This window comes from Phaenicophaeus curvirostris, unplaced genomic scaffold, assembly GCF_032191515.1.
Source record: "Phaenicophaeus curvirostris isolate KB17595 unplaced genomic scaffold, BPBGC_Pcur_1.0 scaffold_84, whole genome shotgun sequence".
Lineage (NCBI taxonomy): Eukaryota > Metazoa > Chordata > Aves > Cuculiformes > Cuculidae > Phaenicophaeus > Phaenicophaeus curvirostris.
In genome coordinates this window covers 696,124-723,986 of record NW_027206706.1, presented here as the reverse complement: position 1 = coordinate 723,986, position 27,863 = coordinate 696,124, and the positions used below count along the sequence as shown (strand labels likewise).

Sequence of the window (27,863 nt, the reverse complement as noted above, 5' to 3'; positions counted from 1 at the left end):
GTTGGGGACATCACAATGGGGTTGGGGACATCACAATGGGGTTGGGGACATCAGGGGGACATGGGAACATGTGTTGGGGACATTGGGATGGACGTAGGGACGTGGGGATGGGGTTGGGGACATCAGGGGAATGTGGGAACATGGGTTGGGGACGTGGGGATGGAGGCGGGGACGTGGGGATGGGGTTGGGGACATCAAGGGGACACGGGAACATGGGTTGGGGACATTGGGATGGACGTAGGGACGTGGGGATGGGGTTGGGGACATCAGGGGAATGTGGGAACATGGGTTGGGGACGTGGGGATGGGGTTGGGGTCTCCTCTAACGTTCTCCTGATGTTCTTCACCCTCCCCGTGGTGTCCCTGCTGTCCCTGTGGTGTCCCTGACGTCCCTATGGCCCTTCCTGATGTCCCCATGGTGTCCCTGTGATGTCCCCAACATCCCCTTGATGCTCCTTGATGTTCTCTTGGTCTCCTCCGATGTTCTCCTGATGTTCTTCACCCTCCCCATGGTGTCCCTGCTGTCCCTGTGGTGTCCCCGATGTCCCTATGACCGTTCCTGATGTCCTAATGGTGTCCCCGATGTCCCCAACATCTCCTTGATGTTCTCCTGGTTTTCTCTGACGTTCCCCTGGTCTCCTCTGATGTTCTCCTGATGTTCTTCACCCTCCCCGTGGTGTCCCCAATGTCCCTATGGCCCTCCTCGTTGTCCCTGTGACGTCCCCATGGTGTCCCCGATGTCCCTGTGGTGTCCCCAACCTCTCCTTGACGTTCTCCTGGTCTCCTCCGACGTTCTCCTGATGTTCTTCCCCCTCCCCGTGGTGTCCCTGCCGTCCTCGTGGTGTCCCTGACGTCCCTATGGCCCTCCCCGCTGTCCCCGTGGTGTCCCTGTGGTGTCCCCGCTGTCCCCCGGGGTCCCCGGGGCGGCAGGAGCGGAACGCGGAGAACGCCATCGAGGCGCTCAAGGAGTACGAGCCCGAGATGGGGAAGGTTTATCGCGCCGACCGCAAGGCCGTGCAGAGGATCAAGGCGCGCGACCTCGTCCCCGGGGACATCGCCGAGGTGGCCGGTCAGTGACCCCCCTGGGGCTCCCAGTGACCCCCCAGTGACCCCCCAGCAGCTCCCACTGACCCCCAGCAGCTCCCAGTGACCCCCCAGCAGCTCCCAGTGACCCCCAGGAGCTCCCAGTGACCCCCCAGCAGCTCCCAGTGACCCCCAGGAGCTCCCAGTGCCCCCCCAGCAGCTCCCAGTGACCCCCCAGCAGCTCCCAGTGACCCCCCAGGAGCTCCCAGTGACCCCCAGCAGCTCCCAGTGACCCCCCAGCAGCTCCCAGTGACCCCCAGCAGCTCCCAGTGACCCCCCAGCAGCTCCCAGTGACCCCCCAGCAGCTCCCAGTGACCCCCCAGGAGCTCCCAGTGACCCCCAGCAGCTCCCAGTGACCCCCCAGGAGCTCCCAGTGACCCCCCAGCAGCTCCCAGTGACCCTCAGGACCTCCCAGTGACCCCCCAGGAGCTCCCAGTGACCCCCAGGAGCTCCCAGTGACCCTCAGGACCTCCCAGTGACCCCCCAGCAGCTCCCAGTGACCCCCCAGGAGCTCCCAGTGACCCCCCCAGCAGCTCCCAGTGACCCCCCAGGAGCTCCCAGTGACCCCCAGCAGCTCCCAGTGACCCCCCAGCAGCTCCCAGTGACCCCCCCGGGGCTCCCAGTGACCCTCAGGAGCTCCCAGTGACCCCCCAGCGGCTCCCAGTGACCCCCAGGAGCTCCCAGTGACCCCCCAGCAGCTCCCAGTGACCCCCAGCAGCTCCCAGTGACCCCCCCGGGGCTCCCAGTGACCCTCAGGAGCTCCCAGTGACCCCCCAGCGGCTCCCAGTGACCCCCAGGAGCTCCCAGTGACCCCCCAGCAGCTCCCAGTGACCCCCAGCAGCTCCCAGTGACCCCCCAGCAGCTCCCAGTGACCCCCCCGGGGCTCCCAGTGACCCCCCAGCAGCTCCCAGTGACCCCCAGCAGCTCCCAGTGACCCCCAGGAGCTCCCAGTGACCCCCAGCAGCTCCCAGTGACCCCCCAGCAGCTCCCAGTGACCCCCAGGAGCTCCCAGTGACCCCCAGCAGCTCCCAGTGACCCCCCAGCAGCTCCCAGTGACCCCCCGGCAGCTCCCAGTGACCCCCCAGCAGCTCCCAGTGACCCCCAGGAGCTCCCAGTGACCCCCCAGCAGCTCCCAGTGACCCCCAGCAGCTCCCAGTGACCCCCAGGAGCTCCCAGTGACCCCCAGCAGCTCCCAGTGACCCCCCAGCAGCTCCCAGTGACCCCCCGGCAGCTCCCAGTGACCCCCAGGAGCTCCCAGTGACCCCCAGCAGCTCCCAGTGCCCCCCCAGCAGCTCCCAGTGACCCCCAGCAGCTCCCAGTGACCCCCCAGCAGCTCCCAGTGACCCCCAGGAGCTCCCAGTGACCCCCAGCAGCTCCCAGTGACCCCCCAGCAGCTCCCAGTGACCCCCAGGAGCTCCCAGTGACCCCCCAGCAGCTCCCAGTGACCCCCCAGGAGCTCCCAGTGACCCCCCAGCAGCTCCCAGTGACCCCCAGGACCTCCCAGTGACCCCCGAGGAGCTCCCAGTGACCCCCAGGAGCTCCCAGTGACCCCCCAGCAGCTCCCAGTGACCCCCCAGCAGCTCCCAGTGACCCCCAGCAGCTCCCAGTGACCCCCCAGGAGCTCCCAGTGACCCCCCAGCAGCTCCCAGTGACCCCCCAGCAGCTCCCAGTGACCCCCAGGACCTCCCAGTGACCCCCCAGCAGCTCCCAGTGACCCCCAGCAGCTCCCAGTGACCCCCCAGGAGCTCCCAGTGACCCCCCAGCAGCTCCCAGTGACCCCCAGCAGCTCCCAGTGACCCCCAGTAAGTGTTGGGAGCTCCCAGTAGCTCCCAGTGACCCCCCAGCAGCTCCCAGTGACCCCCCAGCAGCTCCCAGTGACCCCCAGGAGCTCCCAGTGACCCCCCAGCAGCTCCCAGTGACCCCCAGGAGCTCCCAGTGACCCCCCGGGGCTCCCAGTAAGGCCCAGTTCCCCCCAGTGGGTGACAAGGTCCCGGCCGACATCCGCATCATCTCCATCAAATCCACCACGCTGAGGGTCGACCAGTCCATCCTCACTGGTGAGCACGGGGGGGGACTGGGAGGGACTGGGAGGGACTGGGAGGGGACTGGGAGGGGACTGGGGGGGGACTGGGAGGGGACTGGGAGGGACTGGGAGGGGACTGGGAGGGACTGGGAGGGGACTGGGAGGGACTGGGAGGGGACTGGGAGGGGACTGGGGGGGGACTGGGAGGGGACTGGGAGGGACTGGGAGGGGACTGGGAGGGGACTGGGGGGGGGACTGGGAGGGGACTGGGAGGGACTGGGAGGGGACTGGGAGGGACTGGGAGGGGACTGGGAGGGGACTGGGGGGGACTGGGAGGGGACTGGGAGGGACTGGGAGGGACTGGGAGGAGGCCCTGGTGGCCCTGGGAGGTGGCCCTGGTGGCCCTGGTGGCCCTGGGAGGGGCCCTGGTGGCCCTGGTGGCCCCGGTGGCACTGGTGTGGGCGCACAGGGGAGTCGGTGTCGGTGATCAAGCACACGGAGCCCGTGCCCGACCCGCGCGCCGTCAACCAGGACAAGAAGAACATGCTCTTCTCCGTGAGTCCCACCCCGTGTCCCCTGGTGTCCTCCAGACCCCGCCTCGTGTGTCCCCTGGTGTCTCTTAGTGTCCCCAGACCCCGCCTCGTGTGTCCCCCGGCGTCCCCAGGTCCCACCGGTCATCTCCACGTCCCATCCCGTTTCCCCTGGTGTCCTCCAGACCCCACCTTGTGTCCCCTGGTGTCCCCAAACCCCACCTCATGTGTCCCCTGGTGTCCCCTGGTGTCCCCAAACCCCACCTCATGTCCCCTCATGTCCTCCAGACCCCACCTCACGTCCCCTGGTGTCCTCCAGACCCCACCCCACATCCCCTGGTGTCCCCAAACCCCACCCCACGTCCCCATGGTGTCCCCAAATCCCACCCCATGTGTCCCCTGGTGTCTCTTGGTGTCCCCAGATCCCACCTCATGTGTCTCCTGGAGTCTCTTGGTGTCCCCAAACCCCACCCCACGTCCCCTGGGGTCCTCAAGACGCCACCTCATGTCCCCTGGTGTCCCCTGACCCCACCTCATGTCCCCTGGTGTCCTCAAGACCCCACCCCATGTCCCCTGGTGTCCCCAAACCCCACCTCACGTGTCCCCTGGTGTCCCCAAACCCCACCTCATGTGTCCCCTGGTGTCCCCAGACCCCACCCCACGTCCCCTGGTGTCCCCAAATCCCACCCCATGTCCCCTGGTGTCCCCAAACCCCACCCCACGTCCCCCTGGTGTCCCCAAACCCCACCTCACGTGTCCCCTGGTGTCCCCAAATCCCACCTCATGTGTCCCCTGGTGTCCCCTGGTGTCCCCAAACCCCACCTCATGTCCCCTCATGTCCTCCAGACCCCACCTCGTGTCCCTTGGTGTCCCCAAACCCCACCCGATGTCCCCTCGTGTCCCCCAGACCCCACCCCATGTCCCCTCATGTTCTCTAGATCCCACCCCACGTCTCCTGGAGTCTCTTGGTGCCCCCAAACCCCACCCCACGTCCCCCTGGTGTCCCCAAATCCCACCCCATGTGTCCCCTGGTGTCCCCAGACCCCACCCCATGTCCCCTGGTGTCCTCTAGATCCCATCCCATGTCCCCTGGTGTTCTCCAGATCCCACCTCGTGTCCCCTCGTGTCCTCTAGATCCCACCTCGTGTCCCCTCATGTCCTCCAGACCCCACCCCACGTCCCCTGGTGTCCCCAAATCCCACCTCATGTCCCCTGGTGTCCTCCAGATCCCACCTCGTGTGTCCCCTCGTGTCCTCCAGACCCCACCCCACATCCCCTGGTGTCCCCAAACCCCACCCCACGTCCCCCTGGTGTCCCCAAATCCCACCCCATGTGTCCCCTGGTGTCTCTTGATGTCCCCAGATCCCACCTCACGTGTCTCCTGGAGTCTCTTGGTGTCCCCAAATCCCACCCCACGTTCCCTGGTGTCCCCAAACCCCACCTCACGTGTCCCCTGGTGTCCCCAAATCCCACCCCATGTGTCCCCTGGTGTCTCTTGGTGTCCCCAAACCCCACCTCACGTGTCCCCTGGTGTCTCTTGGTGTCCCCAAACCCCACCTCACGTGTCCCCTGGTGTCTCTTGGTGTCCCCAAACCCCACCTCACGTGTCCCCTGGTGTCCCCAAACCCCACCCCACGTGTCCCCTGGTGTCTCTTGGTGTCCCCAAACCCCACCCCACGTCCCCTGGGGTCCTCAAGACGCCACCTCATGTCCCCTGGTGTCCTCAAGACCCCACCCCACGTCCCCTGGTGTCCCCAAACCCCACCTCACGTGTCCCCTGGTGTCCCCAAACCCCACCTCACGTGTCCCCTGGTGTCCCCAAATCCCACCCCATGTGTCCCCTGGTGTCTCTTGGTGTCCCCAAACCCCACCTTGTGTCCCCTTGTGTCCTCCAGACCCCACCCCACATCCCCTGGTGTCCCCAAACCCCAACTCATGTGTCCCTTGGTGTCCCCAAACCCCACCCCATGTCCCCTCATGTCCCCCAGACCCCACCCCATGTTCCCTCATGTTCTCTAGATCCCACCCCACGTCTCCTGGAGTCTCTTGGTGTCCCCAAACCCCACCCCACGTCCCCCTGGTGTCCCCAAATCGCACCTCATGTGTCCCCTGGTGTCCCCAGACCCCACCCCATGTCCCCTGGTGTCCTCTAGATCCCACCCCGTGTCCTCTCGTGTCCTCCAGACCCCACTCCACGTCCCCTGGTGTCCCCAAACCCCACCTCACGTGTCCCCTGGTGTCTCTTGGTGTCCCCAAACCCCACCCACGTCCCCCTGGTGTCCCCAAACCCCACCTCACGTGTCCCCTGGTGTCCCCAAATCCCACCTCATGTGTCCCCTGGTGTCCCCTGGTGTCCCCAAACCCCACCTCATGTCCCCTCATGTCCTCCAGACCCCACCCCACGTCCCCTGGTGTCCTCCAGACCCCACCTCGTGTCCCCTGGTGTCCCCAAATCCCACCCCATGTGTCCCCTGGTGTCCTCCAGATCCCACCCCATGTCCCCTGGCGTCCCCAAATCCCATCTCATGTGTCCCCTGGAGTCTCTTGGTGTCCCCAAACCCCACCCCACGTCCCCTCATGTCCTCCAGACCCCATCCCGTGTCCCCTCATGTCCTCTAGATCCCACCCCACGTCTCCTGGAGTCTCTTGGTGTCCCCAAATCCCACCCCATGTGTCCCCTGGTGTCCTCCAGACCCCACCCCACGTCCCCTGGTGTCCTCCAGACCCCACCCCACGTCCCCTGGTGTCCTCCAGACCCCACCCCACGTCCCCTGGTGTCCTCAAGACGCCACCTCATGTCCTCTGGTGTCCTCAAGACCCCACCCCATGTCCCCTGGTGTCCCCAAACCCCACCTCATGTCCTCTAGATCCCACCCCACGTCCCTTGGTGTCCTCCAGACCCCACCTCATGTCCTCTAGATCCCACCCCATGTCCCCTGGTGTCCTCAAGACCCCACCTCGTGTCCCCTGGTGTCCTCCAGATCCCACCCCATGTCCCCTCGTGTCCTCCAGACCCCACCCCACATCCCCTGGTGTCCCCAAACCCCACCCCATGTGTCCCCTGGTGTCTCTTGGTGTCCCCAAACCCCACCTCGTGTCCCCTTGTGTCCTCCAGACCCCACCCCACATCCCCTGGTGTCCCCAAACCCCACCCCACGTCCCCCTGGTGTCCCCAAATCCCACCCCACGTCCCCTGGTGTCCCCAAACCCCACCTCACGTGTCCCCTGGTGTCCCCAAATCCCACCCCATGTGTCCCCTGGTGTCTCTTGGTGTCCCCAAACCCCACCTCGTGTCCCCTCGTGTCCTCCAGACCCCACCCCACATCCCCTGGGGTCCCCAAACCCCACCTCATGTGTCCCCTGGTGTCCCCAAACCCCACCCCACGTCCCCTCATGTCCCCCAGACCCCATCCCATGTCCCCTCATGTTCTCTAGATCCCACCCCACATCTCCTGGAGTCTCTTGGTGTCCCCAGACCCCACCTCATGTGTCCCCTGGTGTCCCCAAATCCCACCTCATGTGTCCCCTGGTGTCCCCAGACCCCACCCCATGTCCCCTGGTGTCCTCTAGATCCCATCCCATGTCCCCTGGTGTTCTCCAGATCCCACCTCGTGTCCCCTCGTGTCCTCTAGATCCCACCTCGTGTCCCCTCATGTCCTCCAGACCCCACCCCACGTCCCCTGGTGTCCCCAAATCCCACCTCATGTCCCCTGGTGTCCCCAGACCCCACCCCATGTCCCCTGGTGTCCTCTAGATCCCATCCCATGTCCCCTGGTGTTCTCCAGATCCCACCTCGTGTCCCCTCGTGTCCTCTAGATCCCACCTCGTGTCCCCTCATGTCCTCCAGACCCCACCCCACGTCCCCTGGTGTCCCCAAACCCCACCCCACGTCCCCCTGGTGTCCCCAAATCCCACCCCATGTGTCCCCTGGTGTCCCCTGGTGTCCCCAGATGCCACCTCACGTGTCTCCTGGAGTCTCTTGGTGTCCCCAAATCCCACCCCACGTCCCCTGGTGTCCCCAAACCCCACCTCACATGTCCCCTGGTGTCCCCAAACCCCACCTCACGTGTCCCCTGGTGTCCCCAAACCCCACCTCACGTGTCCCCTGGTGTCCCCAAACCCCACCTCACGTGTCCCCTGGTGTCCCCAAACCCCACCTCACGTGTCCCCTGGTGTCCCCAAACCCCACCTCACGTGTCCCTTGGTGTCCCCAAACCCCACCTCACGTGTCCCCTGGTGTCCCCTGACCCCCGCAGGGCACGAACATCGGGGCGGGCAAGGCCGTGGGCATCGTGGTGGCCACGGGGGTGAACACGGAGATCGGGAAGATCCGGGACGAGATGGCGGCCACCGAGCAGGACAAGACGCCGCTGCAGCAGAAGCTCGACGAGTTCGGGGAGCAGCTCTCCAAGGTCATTTCCCTCATCTGCGTCGCCGTCTGGCTCATCAACATCGGCCACTTCAACGACCCCGTCCACGGCGGCTCCTGGATCCGCGGCGCCATCTACTACTTCAAAATCGCCGTCGCCCTGGCCGTGGCCGCCATCCCCGAAGGTCTGGAGATGCCTCCAACCCCGTTCCTCATCTCCTGGGGCCTCCAAAACCCGTCCCGGAAGGTCTGGAGATGCCTCCAACCCCATCTCTGATTTCTGGGGCCTCCAGAACCCATCCCTGATCTCCTGGGGCCTCCAAAACCCGTCCCTGAAGGTCTGGAGGTGCCTCCAAACCCCATCCCTGGTCTCTTATGGCCTCCAAAATCCATCCCAGAAGGTCTGGAGATGCCTCCAACCCCATCTCTGATCTCCTGGGGCCTCCAAAACCCATTCCAGAAGGTCTGGAGGTGCCTCCAACCCCATCTCTGACCTTCTGGGGCCTCCAAAACCCATCCGTGAAGGTCTGGAGATGTCTCCAGACCCCATCTCTGATCCCCTATGGTCTCCAAACCCCATCCCTGATCCCGTGGGGCCTCCAAAACCCGTCCCTGAAGGTCTGGAGATGCCTCCAAACCCCATCCCTGGTCTCTTATGGGTTCCAGACCCAATCCCTGACCTCCTGGGGCCTCCAGACCCCATCCCGGAAGGTCTGGAGATGCCTCCAACCCAATCCCTGGTCTCTTACGGCCTCCAGACCCTAGCCCTGATCTCCTGGGACCTCCAGAACCCGTCCCTGATGGTCTGGAGATGCCTCCAAACCCCATCTCTGATCCCCTATGGTCTCCAAACCCCGTCCCTGATCCCCTGGGGCCTCCAAACCCCATCACTGAAGGTCTGGAGATGCCTCCAACTCCATCTCTGATCTCCTGGGGCCTCCAAAACCCCTCCCGGAAGGTCTGGAGATGCCTCCAAACCCCATCCCTGGTCTCTTATGGCCTCCAAACCCCGTCCCTGATCCCCTGGGGCCTCCAGACCCCATCCCGGAAGGTCTGGAGATGCCTCCAAACCCCACCTCTGATCCCCTATGGTCTCCAAACCCCATCCCTGATCTCCTGGGGCCTCCAAACCCCATCCCAGAAGGTCTGGAGATGCCTCCAACCCCATCCCTGATCTCCTGGGGCCTCCAAAACCCATTCCAGAAGGTCTGGAGGTGCCTCCAACCGCATCCCTGATCTCCTGGGGCCTCCAAAACCCATTCCAGAAGGTCTGGAGATGCCTCCAACCGCATCCCTGATCCCCTGGGGCCTCCAGACCCCATCCCAGAAGGTCTGGAGATGCCTCCAACCCCATCCCTGATCTCCTGGGGCCTCCAGACCCCATCCCAGAAGGTCTGGAGATGCCTCCAACCCCATCCCTGATGCCCTGGGGCCTCTCGGCAGGGCTCCCGGCCGTCATCACCACCTGCCTGGCCCTGGGGACGCGGCGCATGGCCAAGAAAAACGCCATCGTCAGGAGCCTCCCCTCGGTGGAGACCTTGGGCTGCACCTCGGTCATCTGCTCCGACAAGACCGGGACCCTCACCACCAACCAGATGTCCGTCTGCAAGGTGGGTCCTCGAGCTTCTCCAGGAGCCCCTCAGGTCCCTTTTGGTTCCTCCAGGAGCCCCTCAGGTCCCTTTTGGTTCCTCCAGGAGCTCCTCAGATCCCTTTGGTTCCTCCAGAAGCTCCTCAGGTCCGTTTGGTTCCTCCAGGAGCCCCTCAGGTCCCTTTGGTTCCTCCAGGAGCTCCTCAGGTCCCTTTGGTTCCTCCAGGAGCTCCTCAGGTCCCTTTGGTTCCTCCAGGAGCTCCTCAGGTCCCTTTTGGTTCCTCCAGGAGCCCCTTTGGTTCCTCCAGAAGCTCCTCAGGTCCCTTTTGGTTCCTCCAGGAGCTCCTCGGGTCCCTTTGGTTCCTCCAGGAGCCCCTCAGGTCCCTTTTGGTTCCTCCAGAAGCTCCTCAGGTCCCTTTGGTTCCTCCAGGAGCCCCTCAGGTCCCTTTGGTTCCTCCAGAAGCTCCTCAGGTCCCTTTGGTTCCTCCAGAAGCTCCTCAGGTCCCTTTGGTTCCTCCAGAAGCTCCTCAGGTCCCTTTTGGTTCCTCCAGGAGCCCCTCAGGTCCCTTTTGGTTCCTCCAGAAGCTCCTCAGGTCCCTTTGGTTCCTCCAGGAGCTCCTCAGGTCCCTTTTGGTTCCTCCAGGAGCCCCTCAGGTCCCTTTGGTTTCTCCAGGAGCTCCTTTGGTTCCTCCAGGAGCTCCTCAGGTCCCTTTTGGTTCCTCCAGGAGCTCCTCAGGTCCCTTTTGGTTCCTCCAGAAGCTCCTCAGGTCCCTTTGGTTCCTCCAGGAGCCCCTTTGGTTCCTCCAAGAGCTCCTCAGGTCCCTTTTGGTTCCTCCAGAAGCTCCTCAGGTCCCTTTTGGTTCCTCCAGGAGCCCCTCGGGTCCCTTTTGGTTCCTCCAGGAGCTCCTCATGTCCCTTTTGGTTCCTCCAGGAGCCCCTCAGGTCCCTTTGGTTCCTCCAGAAGCTCCTCATGTCCCTTTTGGTTCCTCCAGGAGCCCCTCGGGTCCCTTTTGGTTCCTCCAGAAGCTCCTCAGGTCCCTTTGGTTCCTCCAGGAGCCCCTTTGGTTCCTCTAGGAGCTCCTCAGGTCCCTTTTGGTTCCTCCAGGAGCCCCTCCTTGGCCACCTAAGACCTTCTCCATGGGTTCCTTGGCCACCTAAGACCCTCTTTGTCTTCTCCCCACCCCAGATGTTCATCGTGGACAAGGTGGAGGGCGACGTCTGCTCCCTCAACGAATTCTCCATCACCGGCTCCACCTACGCCCCCGAAGGAGAAGTGTGAGTGGCTCGGGGGGGTCCTGGGGGACAGTGGGGTCTCCACGAGGCTCTCAGGAACTCCTGGAGAACCTTGAGGCCTCCACGAATCTCTCAGGAGCAGCTCCTGGAGAACATTAGAACATCCATGGAGCTCCTGGAGAACCTCGGGGCCTCCATGGGCCTCTCAGGAGCTCCTGGAGATCATTAGAACATCCACGAGGCTCTCAGGAGCTCCTGGAGAACCTTGAGGCCTCCACGAGGCTCTCGGGAGCAGCTCCTGGAGAACATTAGAAGATCCATGGGGCTTTCAGGAGCTCCTGGAGATCATTAGAACATCCATGGGGCTCTCAAGAGCTCCTGGAGAAGCTTGGGGCCTCCACGAGTCTCTCAGGAGCTCCTGGAGAACCTTGAGGCCTCCACGAGTCTCTCGGGAGGAGCTCCTGGAGAACATTAGAAGATCCATGGGGCTCTCAGGAGCTCCTGGAGATCATTAGAACATCCACGAGGCTCTCAGGAGCTCCTGGAGAACCTCGGGGCCTCCACGAGGCTCTCGGGAGCAGCTCCTGGAGAACATTAGAAGATCCATGGGGCTTTCAGGAGCTCCTGGAGATCATTAGAACATCCATGGGGCTCTCAGGAGCTCCTGGAGAACCTTGAGGCCTCCACGAGTCTCTCACGAGGAGCTCCTGGAGATCATTGGAACATCCACGAGTCTCTCAGGAGCTCCTGGAGAACCTTGAGGCCTCCACGAATCTCTCAGGAGCAGCTCCTGGAGAACATTAGAACATCCATGGAGCTCCTGGAGAACCTCGGGGCCTCCATGGGCCTTTCAGGAGCTCCTGGAGATCATTAGAACATCCATGAGGCTCTCAGGAGCTCCTGGAGATCATTAGAACATCCATGAGTCTCTCAGGAGCTCCTGGAGAACCGTGTGGCCTCCACGAGGCTCTCGGGAGCAGCTCCTGGAGAACATTAGAAGATCCATGGGGCTCTCAGGAGCTCCTGGAGATCATTAGAACATCCACGAGGCTCTCAGGAGCTCCTGGAGAACCTTGAGGCCTCCACGAGTCTCTCAGGAGGAGCTCCTGGAGATCATTAGAACATCCACGGGGCTCTCAGGAGCTCCTGGAGAACCTTGTGGCCTCCACGAGTCTCTCAGGAGCATCTTGAGAACCTTGTGGCCTCCACGAGTCTCTCAGGAGCAGCTCCTGGAGAACATTAGAAGATCCATGGGGCTCTCAGGAGCTCCTGGAGATCATTAGAACATCCACGAGTCTCTCAGGAGCTCCTGGAGAACCTTGAGGCCTCCACGAGGCCCTCGGGAGCAGCTCCTGGAGAACATTAGAAGATCCATGGGGCTTTCAGGAGCTCCTGGAGATCATTAGAACATCCATGGGGCTCTCAGGAGCTCCTGGAGAACCTTGAGGCCTCCACGAGTCTCTCACGAGGAGCTCCTGGAGATCATTAGAACATCCACGAGGCTCTCAGGAGCTCCTGGAGAACCTTGTGACCTCCACGAGTCTCTCAGGAGCTCCTGGAGAACCTTGAGGCCTCCACGAGGCCCTCGGGAGCAGCTCCTGGAGAACATTAGAAGATCCATGGGGCTTTCAGGAGCTCCTGGAGATCATTAGAACATCCACGAGGCTCTCAGGAGCTCCTGGAGAACCTTGTGGCCTCCACGAGGCTCTCAGGAGGAGCTCCTGGAGAACATTAGAAGATCCATGGGGCTCTCAGGAGCTCCTGGAGAACCTTGAGGCCTCCACGAGGCTCTCAGGAGGAGCTCCTGGAGATCATTAGAACATCCACGGGGCTCTCAGGAGCTCCTGGAGAACCTTGTGGCCTCCACGAGTCTCTCAGGAGCATCTTGAGAACCTTGTGGCCTCCACGAGGCTCTCAGGAGCAGCTCCTGGAGAACATTAGAAGATCCATGGGGCTTTCAGGAGCTCCTGGAGATCATTAGAAGATCCACGAGGCTCTCAGGAGCTCCTGGAGAACCGTGTGGCCTCCACGAGGCTCTCGGGAGGAGCTCCTGGAGGCCCCCGGGAGGTCCGGCGTGTCCCCTCCATGATGTCCCCGCGTCCCCCAGGCTGAAGCAGGAGAAGCCGGTGCGGTCGGGGCAGTTTGACGGGCTGGTGGAGTTGGCCACCATCTGCGCCCTCTGCAACGACTCCTCCCTCGACTACAACGAGGTCCGTGTGGTCCCTTCTCCTCCTCCTCCTCCTCCTCCTTCTCCTCCTTCTCCTGGAGCCGAGGCCACCACCGGTGGCTCCTCGGTGACCCCCGTGTCCCCCCCCTCCCCAAAGTCCAAGGGCATCTACGAGAAGGTCGGCGAAGCCACCGAGACGGCCCTCACCTGCCTGGTGGAGAAGATGAACGTCTTCAACACCGACGTGCGCAGCCTCTCCAAGGTGGAGAGGGCCAACGCCTGCAACTCCGTGAGTCCCTCCTGGGCCACCGCGGCCACCTCCTGGGCCTCCTGGGCCACCTCCCTGGCCACCATGGCCACCTCCAAGCTCCTGATACCTTCTCACTGGGTTCCTTGATGCCCCGGAGCCACCTAAGACCTTCTCCATGGGTTTTGTGGCCACCTAAGACCTTCTCCATGAGTTCCTTGACCACCTAAGACCTTCTCCATGGGTTCCTTGGCCACCTAAGACCCTCTCCATGGGTTCCTTGACCACCTCGAAGCCTCCTCATGTCTTCTCATTGGGTTCCTTGACCACCTAAGACCTTCTCCATGAGTTCCTTGACCACCTAAGACCTTCTCCGTGGGTTTTGTGGCCACCTAAGACCTTCTCCATGGGTTCCTTGACCACCTAAGACCTTCTCCATGGGTTCCTTGGCCACCTAAGACCCTCTCCATGGGTTCCTTGGCCACCTAAGACCTTCTCCATGGGTTTTGTGGACACCAAAGACCCTCTCCATGGGTTCCTTGGCCACCTAAGACCCTCTCCATGGGTTCCTTGGCCACCTAAGACCCTCTCCATGGGTTCCTTGGCCACCTAAGACCCTCTCCATGGGTTTTGTGGCCACCTAAGACCTTCTCCATGGGTTCCTTGGCCACCTAAGACCCTCTCCATGGGTTCCCTGGCCACCTAAGATCCTCTCCATGGGTTCCCTGGCCACCTAAGATCCTCTCCATGGGTTCCTTGGCCACCTAAGACCTTCTCCATGGGTTCCTTGGCCACCTAAGACCTTCTCCATGGGTTTTGTGGCCACCTAAGATCCTCTCCATGGGTTTTGTGGCCACCTAAGACCTTCTCCATGGGTTTTGTGGCCACCTAAGACCTTCTCCATGGGTTTTGTGGCCACCTAAGACCTTCTCCATGGGTTTTGTGGCCACCTAAGACCTTCTCCATGGGTTCCTTGGCCACCTAAGACCTTCTCCATGGGTTCCTTGGCCACCTAAGACCCTCTCCATGGGTTCCTTGGCCACCTAAGACCTTCTCCATGAGTTCCTTGACCATCTAAGACCTTCTCCATGGGTTCCTTGGCCACCTAAGACCTTCTCCGTGGGTTTTGTGGCCACCTAAGATCCTTTCCATGGGTTTTGTGGCCACCTAAGACCCTCTCCATGGGTTTTGTGGCCACCTAAGACCTTCTCTGTGGGTTTTGTGGCCACCTAAGACCTTCTCCATGGGTTCCTTGGCCACCTAAGACCTTCTCCATGGGTTCCTTGGCCACCTAAGACCTTCTCCATGGGTTTTGTGGCCACCTAAGACCTTCTCTGTGGGTTTTGTGGCCACCTAAGACCTTCTCCATGGGTTCCTTGGCCACCTAAGACCTTCTCCATGGGTTCCTTGGCCACCTAAGACCCTCTCCGTGGGTTCCTTGGCCACCTAAGACCTTCTCCATGGGTTCCTTGGCCACCTAAGACCCTCTCCATGGGTTCCTTGGCCACCTAAGACCTTCTCCATGGGTTCCTTGGCCACCTAAGACCCTCTCCATGGGTTCCTTGGCCACCTAAGACCTTCTCCATGGGTTCCTTGGCCACCTAAGACCTTCTCCATGGGTTCCTTGGCCACCTAAGACCTTCTCCATGGGTTCCTTGGCCACCTAAGACCTTCTCCATGGGTTTTGTGGCCACCTAAGACCTTCTCCATGGGTTTTGTGGCCACCTAAGACCCTCTCCATGGGTTTTGTGGCCACCTAAGACCTTCTCCATGGGTTCCTTGGCCACCTAAGACCTTCTCCATGGGTTTTGTGGCCACCTAAGACCTTCTCCATGGGTTTTGTGGCCACCTAAGACCCTCTCCATGGGTTTTGTGGCCACCTAAGACCTTCTCCATGGGTTCCTTGGCCACCTAAGACCTTCTCCATGGGTTCCTTGGCCACCTAAGACCTTCTCCATGGGTTCCCTGACCACCTAAGACCTTCTCCATGGGTTTTGTGGCCACCTAAGACCTTCTCCATGGGTTCCTTGGCCACCTAAGACCCTCTCCATGAGTTCCTTGACCACCTAAGACCTTCTCCATGGGTTCCTTGGCCACCTAAGACCCTCTCCATGAGTTGCTTGACCACCTAAGACCTTCTCCATGGGTTCCTTGACCACCTAAGACCTTCTCCCTGGTGTCGGCAGGTGATCAAGCAGCTGATGAAGAAGGAATTCACGCTGGAGTTCTCCCGCGACCGCAAGTCCATGTCCGTCTACTGCTCGCCGGCCAAGGCCTCGCGCGCCGCCGTCGGCAACAAGATGTTCGTCAAGGTGGGTCCCGGTCCCTCCCAGTCCCTCTCGTCTCACCCAAAGCCCCTTCTCCTCCTCCTCCTCTTCCTCCTGGGCCACCACGTGCCCCTCCTGGTCCATCTCCTGGGCCACCACGTCCACCTCCTGCTCCTCCTGGGCCACCACGTCCCCTCCTGGGCCACCACATCCACCTCTTTGGCCACCATGTCCTCTCCTGGGCCAGCACGTTCCCCTCCTGGGCCACCACGTCCTCTCCTGGTCCATCTCCTGGGGCACCACGACCTCTCCTGCTCCTCCTGGGCCACCACGTCCACCTCCTGGGCCACCACGACCTCTCCTGGGCCACCACGTCCACCTCCTGGGCCTCTGTGTCCACCTCCTGGGCCACCATGACCTCTCCTGCTCCTCCTGGGCCACCACGTCCCCCGCCTGGGCCACGACATCCACCTCCTGGTCCATCTCCTGGGCCACCACGTCCTCCTCCTGGGCCACCACGACCTCTCCTGGGCCACCACGTCCACCTCCTGGGCCTCTGTGTCCACCTCCTGGTCCATCTCCTGGGCCACCATGACCTCTCCTGCTCCTCCTGGGCCACCACGTCCCCCTCCTGGGCCACCACATCCACCTCCTGGTCCATCTCTTGGGCCACCATGGCCTTTCCTGGTCCTCCTGGGCCACCACGTCCACCTCCTGGGCCACCACATCCACCTCTTCGGCCACCATGTCCTCTCCTGGGCCACCACATCCACCTCCTGGGCCTCTGTGTCCACCTCCTGGTCCATCTCCTGGGCCACCATGGCCTCCCCTGGTCCTCCTGGGCCACCACGTCCCCCTCCTGGGCCACCATGTCCTCTCCTGGGCCACCACATCCACCTCCTGGTCCATCTCCTGGGCCACCATGGCCTCCCCTGGTCCTCCTGGGCCACCACGTCCCCCTCCTGGGCCACCATGTCCTCTCCTGGGCCACCACATCCACCTCCTGGTCCATCTCCTGGGCCACTGTGTCCCCCTCCTGCTCCTCCTGGGCCACCGTGTCCCCCTCCTGGGCCACCACGTCCTCTCCTGGGCCACCACATCCCCATCCTGGGCCACCACGTCCTCTCCTGGTCCATCTCCTGGGCCACCATGGCCTCTCCTGCTCCTCCTGGGCCACCGTGTCCCCCTCCTGGGCCACCACGTCCTCTCCTGGGCCACCACATCCCCATCCTGGGCCACCACGTCCTCTCCTGGTCCATCTCCTGGGCCACCATGGCCTCTCCTGCTCCTCCTGGGCCACCGTGTCCCCCTCCTGGGCCACCACGTCCTCTCCTGGGCCACCACGTCCACCTCCTGGTCCATCTCCTGGGCCACCATGGCCTCTCCTGCTCCTCCTGGGCCACCGTGTCCCCCTCCTGGGCCACCACGACCTCTCCTGGGCCACCACGTCCACCTCCTGGGCCTCTGTGTCCACCTCCTGGTCCATCTCCTGGGCCACCATGGCCTCTCCTGCTCCTCCTGGGCCACCGTGACCCCCTCCTGGGCCACCACGATCTCTCCTGGGCCACCACGTCCCCCTCCTGGGCCTCCACGTCCCCTCCTGGGCCACCACATCCACCTCCTGGTCCATCTCCTGGGCCACCACGACCTCTCCTGCTCCTCCTGGGCCACCGTGTCCCCCTCCTGGGCCACCGTGTCCCCCTCCTGGGCCACCGTGTCCCCTCGTGGTCCTCCCGGGCGGCGTTGTCCCCTCCCAGGGGGCCCCCGAGGGCGTCATCGATCGCTGCAACTACGTGCGGGTGGGGACCACGCGGGTCCCGCTGACGGCGGCCGCCAAGGAGAAGATCTCGTCGGTCATCAAGGAGTGGGGGACGGGGAGGGACACGCTGCGCTGCTTGGCCCTGGCCACCCGCGACACCCCCCCCAAGCGCGAGGACATGCTCCTCGAGGACTCCAGCAAGTTTGCCGAGTACGAGGTGAGGAGGAGCTTCTGGAGGGGCTTGAGAAGGTTCTGGAGGGGCTTGGATGGACTTGGAAGGTTCTGAAGGACCTTAAGAGGTTCTGGAGGGGCTTGAGAAGGTTCTGGAGGGCCCTGGATGGACTTGGAAGGTTCTGAAGGACCTTAAGAGGTTCTGGAGGGTCTTAAGAAGGTTCTGGAGGGTCTTGAGAAGGTTCTGGAGGGCCTGGAGGGGTTCTGGAGGGTCTTGAGAAGGTTCTGGAGGGTCTTGAGGGGTTCTGGAGGGTCTTGAGAAGGTTGTGGAGGGTCTTGAGAAGGTTCTAGAGGGTCTCGAGGTTCTGGAGGGTCTCAAGAGGTTCCGGATGATCTTGGGTGGTCTTGGATGGTGGTTCTGGAGGGTCTTGGATGGTCTTGAGAGGTTCTGGATGGTTTCAGAAGGTTCTGGAGGGACTTGAGGGGTTCTGGAGGGTCTTGAGAAGGTGCTGGAGGATCTTGAGAGGTTCTGGAGGGTCTCGAGAAGGTTTTGGAGGGCCTCGAGAAGGTTTTGGAGGGTCTCAAGAGGTTCTGGAGGGTCTTGAGAGGTTCTGGAGGGTCTTGAGAAGGTTCTGGAGGGTCTTGAGAAGGTTCTGGATGATCTTGAGAAGGTTCTGGAGGGCCTTGAGAAGGGTCTGGAGGGTCTTGAGAAGGGTCTGGAGGGTCTTGAGAAGGTTCTGGATCATCTTGAGAAGGTTCTGGAGGATCTTGAGAAGTTCTGAAGGGTCTTGAGAGGTTCTGGAGGGTCTCAAGAGGTTCTGGATGATCTTGGATGGTCTTGGATGATGGTTCTGGAGGGTCTTGGAGGGTCTTGAGAGGTTCTGGAGGGTCTTGAGAAGGTGCTGGAGGATCTTGAGAGGTTCAAGAGGGTCTTGAGAGGTTCTGGAGGGCCTTGAGAAGGTTCTGGAGGGTCTCAAGAGGTTCTGGATGATCTTGGATGGTCTTGGATGATGGTTCTGGAGGGTCTCGGATGGTCTTGAGAGGTTCTGGATGGTTTCAGAAGGTTCTGGAGGGTCTTGAAACGTTCTGGAGGGTCCTGGATGGTCTTGAGAGGTTCTGGAGGGTCTTGGATGGTCTTGGATGATGGTTCTGGATGATCTTGAGAGATGCTGGATGGTCTTGGGTGATGTTGAGAAGTTCTGGATGATCTTGAGAGGTTCTGGAGGGTCTTGGATGGTTCTGGAGGGTCTTGGATGGTCTTGGATGATGGTTCTGGATGGTCTTGAGAGGTTCTGGAGGGTCTTGAGAGGTTCTGGAGGGTCTTGGTGCCTCCAACTCAACTTTTGATGCCTTGAAATCAACTTTTGATGCCTCCAACTCAACTTTTGGTGCCTCCAACCCAAATTTGGTGCTTCTGGCTGGTGTTTTGGTGCCTCCAACCCAACTTTTGGTGCCTCCAACTCAACTTTTGGTGCCTCCAACTCAACTTTTGGTGCCTCCAACCCAAATTTGGTGCTTCTGGCTGGTGTTTTGGTGCCTCCAACTCAACTTTTGGTGCCTCCAACTCAACTTTTGGTGCCTCCAACCCAAATTTGGTGCTTCTGGCTGGTGTTTTGGTGCCTCCAACCCAACTTTTGGTGCCTCCAACTCAACTTTTGGTGCCTCCAGCCCAAATTTGGTGCTTCTGGCTGGTGTTTTGGTGCCTCCAACTCAACTTTTGGTGCCTCCAACTCAACTTTTAGTGCCTCCAACCCAAATTTGGTGCTTCTGGCTATTGTTTTGGTGGCTCCAACTCAACTTTTGGTGCCTCCAACCCAAATTTGGTGCTTCTGGCTGGTGTTTTGGTGCCTCCAACTCAACTTTTGGTGCCTCCAACTCAACTTTTGGTGCCTCCAACCCAAATTTGGTGCTTCTGGCTGGTGTTTTGGTGCCTCCAACCCAACTTTTGGTGCCTCCAACTCAACTTTTGGTGCCTCCAACCCAAATTTGGTGCTTCTGGCTATTGTTTTGGTGCCTCCAACTCAACTTTTGGTGCCTCCAACTCAACTTTTAGTGTCTCCAACCCAAATTTGGTGCTTCTGGCTGGTGTTTTGGTGCCTCCAACCCAACTTTTGGTGCCTCCAACTCAACTTTTGGTGCCTCCAACCCAAATTTGGTGCTTCTGGCTGGTGTTTTGGTGCCTCCAACTCAACTTTTGGTGCCTCCAACTCAACTTTTGGTGCCTCCAACCCAAATTTGGTGCTTCTGGCTATTGTTTTGGTGCCTCCAACTCAACTTTTGGTGCCTCCAACCCAAATTTGGTGCTTCTGGCTGGTGTTTTGGTGCCTCCAACTCAACTTGTGGTGCCTCCAACTCAACTTTTGGTGCCTCCAACCCAAATTTGGTGCTTCTGGCTGGTGTTTTGGTGCCTCCAACTCAACTTTTGGTGCCTCCAACTCAACTTTTGGTGCCTCCAACCCAAATTTGGTGCTTCTGGCTGGTGTTTTGGTGCCTCCAACTCAACTTTTGGTGCCTCCGACTCAACTTTTGGTGCCTCCAACTCAACTTGTGGTGCCTCCAACTCAACTTCTGGCCTCTCCCCCTCCCTCCGCAGACGGACTTGACCTTCGTGGGCTGCGTGGGGATGCTGGACCCTCCGCGCAAGGAGGTGATGGGCTCCATCCGGCTGTGCCGCGACGCCGGCATCCGCGTCATCATGATCACGGGGGACAACAAGGGCACGGCCATCGCCATCTGCCGCCGCATCGGCATCTTCAGCGAGGACGAGGAGGTGACGGGACGCGCCTACACGGGCCGCGAGTTCGACGACCTCCCCCCCGCCGAGCAGCGCGAGGCCTGCCGCCGCGCCTGCTGCTTCGCCCGCGTCGAGCCCACCCACAAGTCCAAGATCGTCGAGTTCCTCCAGTCCTTCGACGAGATCACGGCCATGGTGAGGGCGCTGGGGGACCCACCGGGGGTCTCACGGGGGTTTTGGGGACCCACCATGCATCTAACGTGGGTTTTGGGGACCCACCATGCATCTAACGTGGGGTTTGGAGACACACCATGCATCTAACGTGGGTTTTGGGGACCCACCATGGATCTAATGTGGGTTTTGGGGGCCTCAAGTGGATCTAACGTGGGGTTTGGGGACCCACCATGCATCTAATGTGGGTTTTGGGGACCCACCATGGATCTAATGTGGCTTTTGGGGGCCTCATGTGGAGCTAACGTGGGTTTTGGGGACCCACCATGCATCTAACGTGGGTTTTGGGGACCCACCATGCATGTAATGTGGGTTTTGGGGACCCACCATGCATCTAACGTGGGTTTTGGGGACCCACCATGGATTTGACGTGGGTTTTGGGGACCCACCATGCATCTAATGTGGGTTTTGGGGGCCTCAAGTGGATCTAACGTGGGGTTTGGGGACCCACCATGCATCTAATGTGGGTTTTGGGGACCCACCATGCATGTAACGTGGGTTTTGGGGACCCACCGTGGATCTAATGTGGGTTTTGGGGGCCTCATGTGGATCTAACTTGGGTTTTGGGGACCCACCATGGATCTAATGTGGGTTTTGGGGACCCACCATGCATCTAATGTGGGTTTTGGGGGCCTCATGTGGAACTAACGTGGGTTTTGGGGACCCACCATGGATCTAATGTGGCTTTTGGGGGCCTCATGTGGATCTAACGTGGGGTTTGGGGACCCACCATGCATCTAACGTGGGTTTTGGGGACCCACCATGGATCTAATGTGGGTTTTGGGGACCCACCATGGATCTAATGTGGGTTTTGGGGACCCACCATGCATCTAATGTGAGTTTTGGGGGCCTCATGTGGATCTAACGTGGGTTTGGGGGACCCACCATGCATCTAACGTGGGGTTTGGGGGCCTCAAGTGGATCTAACGTGGGGTTTGGGGACCCAACATGCATCTAATGTGGGTTTTGGGGACCCACCATGGATCTAATGTGGCTTTTGGGGGCCTCATGTGGAGCTAACGTGGGGTTTGGGGACCCACCATGCATCTAACGTGGGTTTTGGGGACCCACCATGCATCTAACGTGGGTTTTGGGGACCCACCATGCATCTAATGTGGGGTTTGGGGGCCTCACGTGGATCTAACATGGGTTGTGGGGACCCACCGTGCATCTAATGTGGGTTTTGGGGACCCACCATGCATCTAATGTGGGTTTTGGGGGCCTCATGTGGATCTAACGTGGGGTTTGGGGACCCACCGTGCATCTAACATGGGTTTTGGGGGCCTCTTGTAGACCTAAGGTGGGTTTTGGGGACCCACCATGGATCTAACGTGGGTTTTGGGGACCCACCATGCATCTAATGTGGGTTTTGGGGACCCACCATGTATCTGAGATGGTTCCGAGGGTCCCTGTGAGCTCTGAGCATCCATCTAGACGTAGTTTTGGGGTCCCACCACGTATCTGAGATGGTTTTGAGGATCCACCACGTATCTGAGATGGTTTTGAGGATCCACCACGCATCTGAGATGGTTTTGAGGATCCACCACGTATCTGAGATGGTTCTGAGGGTCCCCGTGAGCTCCGGGGGGCCACCTAGACGTAGTTTTGGAGTCCCACCACGTATCTGAGATGGTTTTGAGGATCCACCACGTATCTGAGATGGTTCCGAGGGTCCCCGTGAGCTCTGAGCATCCACCTAGACGTAGTTTTGGAGTCCCACCACGTATCTGAGATGGTTTTGAGGATCCACCACGTATCTGAGATGGTTCCGAGGGTCCCCGTGAGCTCCGGGGGGCCACCTAGATGTAGTTTTGGAGTCCCACCATGTATCTGAGATGATTTTAGGGTCCCTGTGAGCTCTGAGCATCCATCTAGACGTAGTTTTGGAGCCCCACCACGCATCTCACGTGGGTTTTGGAGCTCCAAGATGTATCTGAGATGGTTTTAAGGGTCCCTGTGAGTTCTGGGGGTCCATCTAGACATAGTTTTGGGGTCCCACCACGTATCTGAGACGGTTCTGAGGATCCCTGTGAGCTCCGAGCATCCATCTAGATGTAGTTTTGGGGTCCCACCACGTATCTGAGATGGTTCTGAGGTTCCCCATGAGGTCTTGGTGCCCACTTGACGTAGTTTTGGGGTCCCACTATGGATCTGAGATGGTTTTAAGGGTCCCTGTGAGTTCTGGGGGTCCATCTAGACGTAGTTTTGGAGTCCCACCATGCATCTGAGATGGTTTAAGGGTCCCTGTGAGCTCCGGGGGGCCACCTAGACGTAGTTTTGGAGTCCCACCATGTATCTTAGATGGTTTTGAGGATCCCTGTGAGCTCCGAGCATCCATCTAACGTAGTTTTGGAGCCCCACCACGCATCTCACGTGGGTTTTGGAGCTCCAAGATGTATCTGAGATGGTTTTAAGGGTCCCTGTGAGTTCTGGGGGTCCATCTAGACGTAGTTTTGGAGCCCCACCACGTATCTGAGATGGTTTTGAGGGTTCCCAGGAGCTCCAAGCATCCATCTAGACGTAGTTTTGGAGTCCCACCACGTATCTGAGATGGTTTTGAGGATCCACCACGTATCTGAGATGGTTCCGAGGGTCCCTGTGAGCTCCGAGCATCCATCTAGACGTAGTTTTGGAGTCCCACCACACATCCGAGATGGTTTACAGGTCCCCCTGAGCTCCGGGGGGCCCACCTAGACGTGGTTTTGGAGTCCCACCACCCTTTCGGGGTCCTCTCCTCAGACCGGGGACGGGGTGAACGACGCGCCGGCGCTGAAGAAGGCCGAGATCGGCATCGCCATGGGCTCCGGCACCGCCGTGGCCAAGACGGCGTCCGAGATGGTCCTGGCCGACGACAACTTCTCCACCATCGTGGCGGCCGTGGAGGAGGGTCGCGCCATCTACAACAACATGAAGCAGTTCATCCGCTACCTCATCTCCTCCAACGTCGGCGAGGTCGTCTGGTGAGACACCGCGGCCTCCCAGTCCCTCCCAGTCCCTCCCAGTCCCCCCCAGTCCCTCCCAGTCCCTCCCAGTCCCCCCCAGTCCCTCCCAGTCCCTCCCAGTCCCCCCCAGTCCCCTCCCAGTCCCCCTCCCAGTCCCTCCCAGTCCCTCCCAGTCCCTCCCAGTCCCCCCCAGTCCCCTCCCAGTCCCTCCCAGTCCCCCCCAGTCCCCCCCAGTCCCCCCCAGTCCCCCCCATCCCCTCCCAGTCCCCCCCATCCCCTCCCAGTCCCTCCCAGTCCCCTCCCAGTCCCCCCCAGTCCCCCCCAGTCCCTCCCAGTCCCCCCCAGTCCCTCCCAGTCCCCTCCCAGTCCCCTCCAGTCCCCTCCCAGTCCCCCCCAGTCCCTCCCAGTCCCTCCCAGTCCCCCTCCCAGTCCCCTCCCAGTCCCTCCCAGTCCCTCCCAGTCCCTCCCAGTCCCTCCCAGTCCCCCCCCAGTCCCCCCCATCCCCTCCCAGTCCCCCCCATCCCCCTCCCAGTCCCTCCCAGTCCCTCCCAGTCCCCCCCAGTCCCTCCCAGTCCCCCAGTCCGCCCCAGTCCCTCCCAGTCCCCTCCCAGTCCCCCCCAGTCCCTCCCAGTCCCTCCCAGTCCCCCTCCCAGTCCCTCCCAGTCCCTCCCAGTCCCTCCCAGTCCCTCCCAATCCCCTCCCAGTCCCTCCCAGTCCCCTCCCAGTCCCTCCCAGTCCCTCCCAGTCCCTCCCAGTCCCTCCCAGTCCCCTCCCAGTCCCCCCCCAGTCCCTCCCAGTCCCTCCCAGTCCCTCCCAGTCCCTCCCAGTCCCCTCCCAGTCCCTCCCAGTCCCCTCCCAGTCCCTCCCAGTCCCCTCCCAGTCCCCCCCAGTCCCTCCCAGTCCCTCCCAGTCCCCCCCCAGTCCCTCCCAGTCCCCTCCCAGTCCCCCCCAGTCCCTCCCAGTCCCTCCCAGTCCCCTCCCAGTCCCTCCCAGTCCCCTCCCAGTCCCTCCCAGTCCCCTCCCAGTCCCCCCCAGTCCCTCCCAGTCCCTCCCAGTCCCCCCCAGTCCCCCCCCAGTCCCTCCCAGTCCCTCCCAGTCCCCCCCCCAGTCCCTCCCAGTCCCTCCCAGTCCCTCCCAGTCCCCCCCAGTCCCTCCCAGTCCCTCCCAGTCCCCCCCAGTCCCTCCCAGTCCCTCCCAGTCCCCCCCAGTCCCTCCCAGTCCCCTCCCAGTCCCCTCCCAGTCCCTCCCAGTCCCTCCCAGTCCCTCCCAGTCCCCCCCCCAGTCCCCTCCCAGTCCCTCCCAGTCCCCCCCAGTCCCCCCCCAGTCCCCCCCAGTCCCCCCCATCCCCTCCCAGTCCCCCCCATCCCCTCCCAGTCCCTCCCAGTCCCCTCCCAGTCCCCCCCAGTCCCCCCCAGTCCCTCCCAGTCCCCCCCAGTCCCTCCCAGTCCCTCCCAGTCCCCTCCAGTCCCCTCCAGTCCCCCCCAGTCCCTCCTCCCAGTCCCTCCCAGTCCCCCTCCCAGTCCCTCCCAGTCCCTCCCAGTCCCTCCCAGTCCCTCCCAATCCCCTCCCAGTCCCTCCCAGTCCCCCCCCAGTCCCCCCCCAGTCCCCTCCCAGTCCCCCAGTCCCTCCAGTCCCTCCCAGTCCCTCCCAGTCCCCTCCCCAGTCCCCCCCCAGTCCCTCCCAGTCCCTCCCAGTCCCCCCCAGTCCCTCCCAGCCCCCTCCCAGTCCCCTCCCAGTCCCCCCCCAGTCCCTCCCAGTCCCTCCCAGTCCCCCCCAGTCCCTCCCAGTCCCCTCCCAGTCCCCTCCCAGTCCCCTCCCAGTCCCTCCCAGTCCCTCCCAGTCCCCCCCAGTCCCCTCCCAGTCCCTCCCAGTCCCCCCCAGTCCCCCCCAGTTGACGCGGGTCCCTCCCCAGCATCTTCCTGACGGCGGCGCTGGGGCTGCCCGAGGCCCTCATCCCCGTCCAGCTGCTCTGGGTCAACCTGGTGACGGACGGGCTGCCGGCCACCGCCCTGGGCTTCAACCCCCCCGACCTGGACATCATGGACAAGCCCCCCCGCAGCCCCAAGGAGCCGCTCATCAGCGGGTGGCTCTTCTTCCGCTACCTGGCCATCGGCGGTGAGACCTCCGGCTGCCTCCGCACCTTCGTCATGGTCCAGCTAGACCTTCCCAGGGGTGGTGGAACCATCCACACCTTCATCGTGGTCCATCAAGATCTTTATTCTGGTGCTGGGTCCATCCACACCTTCAGCATGGTCCATCTAGACCTTCCTGAGGGTGCTGGGTCCATCCACACCTTCATCATGGTCCATCTAGATCTTTATCCTGGTGCTGGGTCCATCCACACCTTCATGGAAGGTCTATCTAGAGCTTGGTCCTGGTGCTGGGTCCATCCACACCTTCATCATGGTCCATCTGGACCTTCCTGAGGGTGCTGGGTCCATCCACACCTTCATCATGGGTCCATCTAGATCTTTATCCTGGTGGTGGGTCCATCCAGAGCTTGATTGTGGATCCATCTAGACCTTCATGAGGGTGCTAGGTCCATCCACACCTTCATCGTGGTCCATCGAGATCTTTATTCTGGTGGTGGATCCATCCAGAGCTTCATGGAGGGTCTACGTGGACCTTAATTATGGTGGTGGGTCCATCCACACCTTCATCATGCTCCATCTAGACCTTCCCGGAGGTGGTGGGTCCATCCACACCTTTATTATGGTCCATCTGGACCTTCCTGAGGGTGCTGGGTCCATCCACACCTTCATCATGGTCCATCGAGATCTTTATTCTGGTGGTGGGTCCATCCACACCTTCATGGAGGGTCTACGTGGACCTTAATTATGGTGGTGGGTCCATCCACACCTTCATGGAAGGTCTATCTAGAGCTTAATCCTGGTGCTGGGTCCATCCACACCTTCATCATGGTCCATCTGGACCTTCATGAGGGTGCTGGGTCCATCCAGAGCTCAATTGTGGATCCATCTAGACCTTCATGAGGGTGCTGGGTCCATCTGGACCTTCGTTATGGTCCATCTAGAGCTTGATCCTGGTGGTGGGTCCATCCACACCTTCATCATGGTCCATCTGGACCTTTATGAGGGTGCTGGGTCCATCCACACCTTCATCATGGTCCATCTAGATCTTCATCCTGGTGGTGGATCCATCCAGAGGTCGATTGTGGATCCATCTAGACCTTCATGAGGGTGCTGGGTCCATCCACACCTTCATCATGGTCCATCAAGATCTTTATTCTGGTGGTGGATCCATCCAGAGCTTCATGGAGGATCTACATGGACCTTAATTATGGTGCTGGGTCCATCCCACACCTTCATCATGCTCCATCTAGACCTTTATTCTGGTGGTGGATCCATCCACACCTTCATGGAAGGTCTATCTAGAGCTTGGTCCTGGTGCTGGGTCCATCCACACCTTCATCATGGTCCATCTAGACCTTTATCCTGGTGGTGGATCCATCCACAGCTTCATGGAGGGTCTACGTGGACCTTAATTATGGTGCTGGGTCCATCCACATCTTCATCATGGTCCATCTAGACCTTCATGAGGGTGCTGGGTCCATCTGGACCTTCGTTATGGTCCATCTAGACCTTAATTATGGTGGTGGCTCCATCCAGACCTTCCTGGAGGGTCTATCTGGACCTTGGTGGGGGTGGTGGCTCCATCCCCGCGGCTGTGGTGCCCCCACCTGGAGCTCGGTCCCACCGGAAGCCTCACGCGGCTCCTCTCCTCTCGTCTCCTCAGGCTACGTCGGCGCCGCCACCGTGGGGGCGGCCGCCTGGTGGTTCCTCTACGCCGAGGACGGACCCAACGTCAGCTACCACCAGCTGGTGAGTCCCCCGAGCTCCTCGCGGTGGCCCCGAGGTCCTCGTGGTGGCCTCAAAGTCCTCGTGGTGGCCCTCGAAGTCCTCGTGATGGACCTCAAGGTCCTCGTGGTGGCCTCAATAATCCTTGTGATGGACGTCAAGGTCCTTGTGATGGACCTCAAGGTCCTCATGGTGGCCTCAAAATTCCTTGTGATGGACCTCAAGGTCCTCATGGTGGCCTCAACGTCCTCGTGATGGACCCTCAAAGTCCTCATGGTGGCCCCAAGGTCCTCATGGTGGCCTGAAAGTCCTTGTGATGGACGTCAATGTCCTCATGGTGGCCCCAAGGTCCTCATGGTGGCCTCAACGTCCTTGTGATGGACCCCAAGGTCCTCGTGGTGGCCTCAAAGTGCTTGTGATGGACGTCAAGGTCCTTGTGATGGACCCTGAGGTCCTCGTGGTGGCCCCGAGGTCCTTGTGATGGACCCCGAGGTCCTTTTGGTGGACCCCAAGGTCCTCGTAGTGGCCCCAAGGTCCTTGTGATGGACCTCAAGGTCCTCGTGGTGGCCTCAAAGTCCTTGTGATGGACGTCAAGGTCCTCATGGTGGCCCCAAGGTCCTTGTGGTGGCCTCAACGTCCTTGTGATGGACGTCAAGGTCCTCGTGATGGACCCCGAGGTCCTCATAGTGGCCCCAAGGACCT

General features: G+C 61.2%; 1 protein-coding gene across 1 annotated transcript in view; it reads left to right on the top strand.

Annotated features, from left to right (window-relative positions):
- Nucleotides 1-27,863, top strand: part of ATP2A1 (ATPase sarcoplasmic/endoplasmic reticulum Ca2+ transporting 1) — a 39,331-nt gene that overhangs the window by 5,743 nt on the left and 5,725 nt on the right. Inside the window, exons 5-18 of the mRNA XM_069882157.1 lie at nt 930-1,068; nt 3,059-3,139; nt 3,575-3,660; nt 7,892-8,189; nt 9,448-9,614; nt 10,779-10,867; nt 12,933-13,035; nt 13,150-13,281; nt 15,426-15,551; nt 17,264-17,482; nt 20,030-20,365; nt 23,141-23,361; nt 25,256-25,458; nt 27,100-27,185. Of these exons, the coding sequence (XP_069738258.1) occupies nt 930-1,068; nt 3,059-3,139; nt 3,575-3,660; nt 7,892-8,189; nt 9,448-9,614; nt 10,779-10,867; nt 12,933-13,035; nt 13,150-13,281; nt 15,426-15,551; nt 17,264-17,482; nt 20,030-20,365; nt 23,141-23,361; nt 25,256-25,458; nt 27,100-27,185 (2,286 nt within the window). The remainder of the gene's footprint in view (nt 1-929; nt 1,069-3,058; nt 3,140-3,574; nt 3,661-7,891; nt 8,190-9,447; nt 9,615-10,778; nt 10,868-12,932; nt 13,036-13,149; nt 13,282-15,425; nt 15,552-17,263; nt 17,483-20,029; nt 20,366-23,140; nt 23,362-25,255; nt 25,459-27,099; nt 27,186-27,863) is intronic.